We start from the raw sequence: 9,584 nt of genomic DNA, 5'->3' as shown, positions 1-9,584 counted from the left end.
ATTACTGTTTTTGAAAACGCGCCCTAAAACTAATCAGTTTCAACGATTAAGATAATATCATACCTATTCTAGTAAAACATATTAAAACCATTTAAAATAATTAAAATGGTCTTATTACAGCTTAAAACCCAAATTACAAAAGAAAATGAAAAGATGTCTAATTCTCCAGAAGAAAACCAAATTTGCAGAACGAGTGGCCATTCCGAATCCCTCACAGCTCCAAGCCCACTATGGTTGGGGATTACCTGCGTGGATGAAAATAAAGGATGAGTTTGGGGAAACTCAGTGTATAAAGTATCCCAACCAGAGCCCAAATCAGTTCAAGCTTTACTGGGCCTAAGCCCTATTCAGAAATCAGAGCTATTTGGGCCTTAGCCCATAACAATATTAATCTAGGCCATAGCCCCTTACAGTATCAGAGTATACTGGGCCTAGCCCATATCAGTATTAATCTAGGCCGTAGCCCTATTACAATTCGAGATATATTGGGCCTTGCCCATATTAACACAGTTGGGCCCATTTCAATACAGTTGGCCCACAACAAAACAGTCTCATATGATCAATGCATAATAACCCCATCCAACCCTGTACTTGCCTCCATCCATCCCTACACTTCCTGTGGGGAATAAATCACTCACGCCATCCCTACACTTACAGTGTTAGCACTCGTTGCGGCACTAACTATAATCCGCAGCAAAGCTGCTTATATCAGAGTATGTGGCACAGCCACCAGAACGGGTTCTTCCTCCATAACAAAACCCAGATCCCATGCAACAGATATACATGTCATGGCATACAACAAACAGAATCAGAATATCATGCATGTCAGTCAAAATTAACCCTAGGGGTATAACGGTCATTTTGCACCTAGGGGTAAAATGATAATTTTCATACTTAGAGGTATTTTAGTAAAATTTACTATTCTAGAGTTTACAAACATATTATAACCATTAACGCATTAACAGAAACAGTTACCGAGCGTTTTTACCAAATTGGGCCCGTTGGCCCACTACCCGTTTTCGGCCTATTAAGCCTAAATATACCGAAGTGCACGAAATTACGCACTCTGCACTCTTACCACTTATGATTACCAAAATTAACAAACAAACCCCCTCCCGAGCGCTCGCACGCTTGTAAGTTCACGAATGCCGACTTTTTGGCATTTCAGCTTTTCGGCTTTTGCCGATCTAGTCTATGAGTGGGTGTCGTTTACACACCTGTTCTGTAATGATACGTTGACGAGATCCACACATGAGTTGCCAAATATTCAGCTTCCTACACCACAGATATGAAGGTTTTCGGCTTTTGAAAAAAAGAAGAAAAAGGGGTTCGGCTATAGCAAGATTCGGCTTTTAGAAAATAATGAAGAAAGGAAAATAAGGGAAGAGACAGAGAGAAGAGTATGGGTTCGGCTATGGGTAAAAGAAAAGATGAAAGAAAAATAAAAGGAAAAATATGAATGAAAGAGAGGGGAGAAGGGAAATAATATTTGTCAAGGGAAAAATTAAAAAGAACCTAGACCTAGCTGAATTGCTTATACTTATGACCCTTGGCCGGCCAACTCTTGCCCCTCAAGAGTCCAAGAGTCCAACATTCGGCCAATACCAAGTCCTTGATCAGCTCCTAGATTTTCTCCCTTATCTCATCCTTACCCAATCCCTTGATCAGCTCAAACTCTTCCATCGATCAGCAGCATCCTTATCCACCCCTTGCGCCGCTTCAACATGCTGCCAGGAGAGTCCGTATCAGACTCCAACTCTTTCTCCACGCGTGCAGCAAAACCGAAGCCTTCCGTGCGTAAGGTGAGACTCGAACCCCAGACCTCCATCCGCGTGCAGCAAAACCGAAGCCTTCCGTGCGTAAGGTGAGACTCGAACCCCAGACCTCCATCCGCCCTTGGGCCTACGCCCGTGCTGCTGGCCACTGCACCACGCTTCTTTCCTTACTAACATACGGTCACAATAAATTATAAACCTTACCTGCTGAAGCTTTGGTCCGCTTAAAAATAAAAGGGGAATTTCGCCATCCACGCAACTCGAACTTGTGCCCTTGTGGAACTCCTAGCACCCTACTGCCACTGCGCCACAAGCATCCTTGTAGCATAACTCGGTCGTAACAATTCTTAAACCTTACTTTAGTGCAACCTTTGCGTGCGCCAACCTTCGAACCTAGGCACTATACCACACTCCTAGCGCTTCTGCCACTGGACCCAGCTTCCCTAACTATATATAAGGCTTCCGTACGTCGTTCCCTGATATAAAGAAAAAATAAAACACTTTAACACATGCTGGGAGTCGAACCCCAGCTTTGCTTCCCAGTACCTAGAATGCTAACCACTGGGCCAAGTACACTTCTTCATGCCCAATCTTGCCTAATTTATTTAATAAGCCTTATGCCCAGATTCCCTCTCTGAGGCAAAAATTAAAACAATTTTTTTCCTAGAGTTTAAACACCAAAACAACAATACTTTTATAAATATATATATTTCCTATCTAATAATAATAATTATAATAATAATAATTTTATAAATATATCTAATAATAAAAATTTCAAATATCAATAATACAGTAAATAATAATAATAATTTTTATAACAATTTTTCAAACATACATACAGTAATATTTTTATAATAATAATTTTATCTCATAATACTAATTAAAATTTCATAAAAATTTAAAATATCTGTAATAATAAATACAATAAAAAATTTTTAGTAGTAATTTAATTCAAATTTTTTTCTTAAACGATAATATTTAAAACTTCTTAATTATTCAGGTTTTCTTCTATCCGAATCCCAGACTCAAAGCCTAACTCTTCTAGGTCCCAAATTCAGGGTGTTATAGTATGAATTGTGATAACTCTTTGGATGTATTCGACAAAGTTTTGACAAGCGAGAAATCCCGGTTGAACCTTAGGAATAAAATAGGATACGAGTGACATGTCACTAGGAACCCATGTTTACATGCGATTATGTAATCCGGGTACTAGTCTCGTACGTCTTACCAGTGACTAGGTAGTCCGGCATGTGTTGCGGATACTTGACAACTTTTGTGAGCAGCACTGTGTTGTTACGTCCTGATTGACAGCTTGTGTAAACATGCCCATGAATAGCTCGAAAATGAGCATATATGTATTATGAGATGTGAGGTAGCTTTGGTTACATATATGGCACTTATGTGAAAAAATTTCAAGTATCCGTTAATATTCCGAGTGTTTAACGGGAATGTCTAAGTTGTGAAAGGATATGGTTATGTTGCGAGTTGGTACATGTATGTACGTAAAACTCATAAGTAATAAGTTCGATATGTGATGAACTCTGGGTAGGATTATGATTGAGTAAGTTATGATTTTGGGATTTTAATAACATTTATGCCAATTTTCATTATGTTAATTGCATGTTAAATGTGTAGTTATGATGCTTATTATTTGCTTAGGAACTTACTAAGCTATATAGCTTACTCTTCTTCCTTTCCCTTGTCTTATAGTGTCACCAAGTTAGCTTGGGGATTGGAGACCGTCGGAGATCCACTCATACTATTAACAATTATTTTGGTACCAATGATTTCAACATTTTGAGTTATGGCATGTATAGAGGACTTGGTTATTTTGTTATGTGTCAAAATTGATTTGGCCAAATGTGTTGGCTTATATTGGTTGAAAGCCCATTTTTTATAAGGCCATTTGAAATTGGCTATTATTGGTATAAGCAATTTATATGATGATGTCTTTCATGGATGTGAGAATTTACATGATTTGAGTTGATAAGTATGTGATGTTGTGTATGATAAATGGTAGCATGTGAATGATGTGTTGATGTCTTGGTTGTGGCTGATTTGGTTGTATGTGTATGCTTGAATTGGTGCTATCTTATGTTGTGTAGGTGTGTGCATTAAAGGATGACAAAATGGCTTGGTAAATAGACTTATTTTTGTCCACATAGGTAGACACAAGGGCATGTGTCTAGGCCGTGTGTGACACCCAGTTTGCCCCACGGGTATGTGTTTAGGCCGTGTGTCCCCCGCACCTAAATTTTGAGAAACAAAATGCTCAGAATTGAGCTCACGGGCAGAGACAAGGCAGTGTGTCTCAGCCGTGTGAGGGCCACGGCCTTGGACACGGGCGTGTGTCCCGAGCTTGTGAAGTCTGCACCTATTTAATGAAAAATCATAAATTTTAAATCGATCACACGGCCTAGCACACTAGGCATGTGACTTAGCCGTGTGTCTTTAATTTGTTCTTGGGTGACAAACAGAGAGTTACACGGGTTCCGGACAAGGGCGTGTGTGACCACACGACTTGCTCATATGGGCGTGCCCTAAATTCATACGTGCGTGTGACTCCTGTTTAGGGCAAAAATTTTCTAAGCTTTGTAAAACTTTCCCGAGTTGTCTTTTTAGTCCCGAATCACTCCCAAAGCGTGTTTTGGGCCTCGTAGGTTCGTATTAGGGACTTTATGATTGAATGTGAAAAGTTTTAATTTGGATGGAAATTTGTGGCTCGAAAATGTATGTTTGTTCGTATGATAAATCTAGTAATACCTCGTACCCTATTCAGGCGTTGAATGCGAGTAAGGGATGTTACATGCTGCCAAAGTGATCATGCTTGTATTATCTCACCCCATACCAATTTAGAATTGAAGCAACTAGAATATATATTATATTATATTATATTATATTATATTATATTATATTATATTATATTATATTATATTATATTATATTATATTATATTATACATGTCCATTTTATAATCCATATCTAAATTTCCAACCTCTTATTAGTGCAGTATCACTATATCCACCATTAAATATCATTCCAATATCTATTCCACGCAATGCACACTCTAGTCAAACAATGCATTAAACATAAATTTCATTTAACCCCCCACCCAAAAAAAAAAGTTTTAATTGCTTAAAAGCTTTTCTTTTTTTTCTGTAAATTATATAAAGTCATCCTACAATAATATATATATATGAGTGTGTGTAACATCTGAAATAGATTCTACTGTGTAAGAATAAGATGATGTTATCCCAACTCTTGTCACAAGCTTTGTCGAAAGCTTAATAAAACCAGAAATGGTAAAATTGAATTTTGTCAAGTGTTTCCCCAAGAGAGAAAGAAAGTTTTGAAACATTGAAGGAATCCTAGCTTTAACTTCAACACCAAAACATTATGCACAAAATGGGTCTGAAATAGAAACTGCAACAACTTAAAAGAGCACTTCACAAAGCCATGAAAATGTGAAAGTATCAAACACTGGATCACTCAAGCAGCCGATTTCTCAGCTTCTTCTGCTGCCTCTTGCTCTCTCAACTTGATCAAAGATGGAGGTGGTTTCACAACAATGCTTTTCTTCCATTGCCGATCGAGCTTTCTTGACAATCGCTTGTTGATGCCCTCTTCGAGCTCTCTTTCCCGTTTAACAGTAAGCATGCGAGCAATCTATAAAAGGAGAATGCTTTCTTCGTTATAATAATATCATACTCAAAGCTTATATACATTGTAAAACTACCCTTAATCTTCACAAAAGAGATCAATAATGTATGACTAAAGTTCGAGTAGTGAATAATCAGACAAAATAGAACTGTTTCTGGGTGCTTTCCCAGCATGCAAACTTCGTGGGAGAAACTTTTCTGCTTTCTTTGGATATCGAAATAAAACATAGATTATCTAGCAAAAACTCAAACAATACCAATAACATGTCAAAGGAACTAAGACATCAGCCTTACATCGAAGAAAATTAAATTTGTTTCCCAAAGCCTCGTGAATTTGATCATTAGACAGAACAAGCATAGGGTCATAACGTTAACCGTGAAATTTTTAGACGAAAGCAGTTTTAACAGATGAAGAAGTCCTATAACCACCTCGGTATCTCACAACCAAAATAAACTTTTAAAATTATAGAATAATAATAAACATGCAAACAAAGGGAGCGCGTTCAACTATGGTCAGCAGAAGCTTATCTTGTCAATATCGGATCTACAGCATGTTTATTCTTCACCGGTAAACTTCAAAAGAAACACATCCTCCTATCACCGACCAATTCTTAGCCATGCTCAAATGACTTCGGTTTTGCCTTTGTTAACTTGCAACTGCCTATAAGTTAAATCAAAACACAACCAAATGGCTACTACTATACTAGTATATCAACACAGTTTAATTTCAGGTAACATGAAGCTGAGGCAAAGTCATATTCCTGTGTTATAATTTAAGAGTTTAAGGTTACCATTAAATGGTTTTATTCTACCATCATATCTGCTCTTCAAATAATGCTATAAAGATAATATGATCATTGTTAAATATATTAAGTATACCCATAAAAGACAAATGACAAAGGATCTCCGCCATTAAGTCCAAATAGTGCTCCAATTTTACCAAACAATGATCTCGGTAATTGATTGCCAAAGTACCATACCGTTCACTAGTTTCAGCTTCCACTCAATATATATATTTTGGTGAAAACTTCCACTCAATATTTAAACATACTGTTTTTGACCCTGAAAAGTCAGAGCCCCTAGCCCCGGGCATAGAAAGAAAATGGCATAATCAAAATATCTGGCAAAGATGACAGTCCATTTGCATCTACCCAGTAGACAATGTTAGTGCACTAAGTGTCACTTCAAAAAGCAATTGATTAACTGTAATCCAAATAAAACCACAAAACCTCAGTTGGCCATTTTGTCAACCAAGTTTCCCACCATGCAGGTCCAACTAGAAATGAAAATTAAGGCCATAACCTCTGCAAACTCACTAAAACTAGGTCCTTTTATACGTTTCAATCTAAGTCCTCATTGACTTTCCTCTTACTCTCTTGACATTGAAATTCTTCCGCTTTGATGGAAAAGAAAGATGACAGAACTAGAAAACGAGCTAGAAGCAACAAATTCCTCAAGGACAGGCTACCAAAGCCACCACTTGCATGGCCTATCCTCTCCCCCCCCCCCTCCCTTTTCCAACAAGGCCCGGTTTCACAAGACTAGTAGAACACTTCCTCCATTGAGATTTCAGATAACGGTTTTATTACCCCAAGCCCTACACCCTAGTCTTCCTTCTTAATTTCATAAGAGGACCAATCCCAGTGCCATTTTACCAATTTTGTACACAATGTATGCCAAAGAAAGGCACCCAAAATTTCAGAGGAAAAACAAAAGCAAAGCAGTTGACTTCTCAACCTACTTAATAAAATATGCAAAGCTTTATAACTGGCCAAATTGAATAACAAAAAGAATGATGAATGAATAAATACATACAACACATGCACATCCGAAAAAGATAACTTGACCATGGTTATGTATTAATAACATAAAACCTTCACCATATTCCATCATTCTGTTAAGCTGCTTTGGATTACAATTAGAAACGAAAATGCACTGCTTTGACAACACTACTCCATAAAATGTTTTACCTTCAGTGAATTGTGATTATATTAGAGTTATTGGTTATCTACTAAACACAATATAGCTATCATTCTCACTTCCATCTTCCAATCAAAGTTTAGATTTTCGGCAACTTGAATCACAAGGATAATAATCCTAAAAAAAAAACATTTCTGTTCTCAGCCCCTATCTATAGAAACTTGTGACATTCTAGCTCAATGTGAATTGAAAAATCCCTTCATTTGATTCTCCATATCTTAAAATAAAACTAAAGTAATATCCAGATTCTGAAATCCCATTTGAAATTCAATTAAGAGAAGATTATTTAAAATAAGAAAATGTGGGGGGAAAAAAGAATATACCCTTTTGCGCATTCGCCCAAACTCGCTAGACTTGAACTCATTACGAACCGATTTCTGGAGACGAAGCATCAAAAGCTCACCTTTTAATTCAACCACTTCATCGTTGATTTCCTCAGTGGTTTTGGCTCTTATTTCCTTCATTTCTTCTTCTCTCTTAGCCATCATGACCACGGAGGACGAAGGTGACGGTTGCCAAAAGCAGGTCGCCTGAGAAGGCAACCGTTGGGGACATAAGTGCTGGATTCTAACGCCGGTGAAGGAAGTTTTGGGAATTGAGGATTTGGGTTTTGGAGGGAGAGTTAAGGTAGCTGGGGACGCAATTGAGACGCTCAACATCTTTGCTTCTTGGAATTCAGCTTTATCTTTGTGGCTGTTTTCCTGCAGGTGCAAAGCTCGCTTCTTGCTTGAGCTTTAGTACTCGGGATGTAGATTGTAGATAAGGCCCTTTTTTATTTTATTTTATTTTATTTTATCCTTCTTGTCCGTTTAAATAAAAAATAATTCATTTTCCATTTTTAAGTTCGGTTTTTTAATCAATGGCCGCATTCCTTAAAAGGATTTCAAGCCCGAGCCCATACCTGATCAAAAGTAAACTCATTGGTAACCAGGAGCAAGGAATTTTTTTTGGGACAGAAAATAAGTTATAAATTTCTATAAAAGTTAAAATGAAAATTTATTATTATATTAGTTAATATTTTTATTTTTTTTAAAAATTTAAATTTAAATTTATTATTTTGAAGAAGATAAAACATAATTTTATCATTATTAATTTATATTTATACATTTTAAATAGAAAAAAATCTGATTTTCTAATTTTTTTAAGAGGGGTGAGTCCCTGCCTGTCCCTCTCACCACCCCTGTTGACAACCTATAAGTTGTTTTTTGAGTTTTATTTTAAGAGTCATATTTATGATTTATGTTCTTTTAAATTATTTCACCATTTATCCATTGGTTAATTAAAAAGTCAAAATTTAAGCTAAGCTTTAACGGTATTTTGAATATTAAGTACCTAGATTTAAGGCTCATAAAGTGTGAAGTATATCTTATGAAGTTGCCGTATTTTAGTTTAGTTAGTCCAATTTGTTAGCTTTAGCTTTTATAAGAGTTGTACCATTTCTTAGTTTATTTATATTGTAATAATTTAATTTTATAGTGCAATTACTCGAACAGTCTATTTGTGCTATAATAATTTGATACTTACAATTATTCGAACATATGTTTATATTGTATTTTGATTATACTGTACTTATAGAACTTAAAAAAAAGTTAAAAGTTAAAAGTTAATTACTATGTTCATATAAGTACTAATTGTCACATTTAGTTTGTTGTTTAGAGCTGTAATGGATTGATTATTTTATTAGAGTAAAATGGAATTGTAATGAAATGAAATCAACAAAATAATAGTTTGATTGGATATCAATTTTTAACATATTTTGTATGCCGTTATAATTTAAATGTTGTGTGTATATTTAAAAGAGAACTGGAGTAAGACAAAGGTTATGTGCTAACTTCTTTTTAATGAATTCTTTCATAATAAAAATCCTCATAACCAATTTCATTAATAAATTTTAAAGAAGTCACCACCAACAAGAAAAACAACTTTAGTGATATAAAAAAGAAATTGGCAACTCAACATATTGTTGGGTTAGCAGTGGAAGAAGGAAAATAAATGGAAAGCCAAATATCAATGAATTGCTTGCTTGTGACCAATATTGTCTCAAAATTTCAGAATAGAGAATAAAAAAGAATTTGTATCTACACTGCCAATCTCATAAAATTCTCAACCCAACATCTTGCTAATTGTCTGCCATGTTTTTGATTTTACCTAAAACCACGTACAAGAGATG

General features: G+C 35.9%; 1 protein-coding gene across 1 annotated transcript; it reads right to left on the bottom strand.

The window, feature by feature from the left end:
• Nucleotides 1–5,059: 5,059 nt before the first annotated feature.
• LOC107897386 (50S ribosomal protein L29, chloroplastic) lies at nt 5,060–8,288 on the bottom strand. The gene is made up of 2 exons (XM_016822837.2): nt 7,738–8,288; nt 5,060–5,441 (listed from the first exon to the last, which is right to left on the bottom strand). Exons 1-2 carry the CDS (start codon nt 8,071–8,073, stop codon nt 5,265–5,267), a joined length of 513 nt encoding a protein of 170 aa, XP_016678326.2. The 5' UTR covers nt 8,074–8,288; the 3' UTR covers nt 5,060–5,264.
• Between the last annotated feature and the right edge of the window lie 1,296 nt (nt 8,289–9,584).

This window comes from Gossypium hirsutum, chromosome A11, assembly GCF_007990345.1.
Source record: "Gossypium hirsutum isolate 1008001.06 chromosome A11, Gossypium_hirsutum_v2.1, whole genome shotgun sequence".
Lineage (NCBI taxonomy): Eukaryota > Viridiplantae > Streptophyta > Magnoliopsida > Malvales > Malvaceae > Gossypium > Gossypium hirsutum.
The sequence above is the reverse complement of the archived record's forward strand: the minus strand, read 5'-3'. Positions and strand labels throughout refer to the sequence as shown.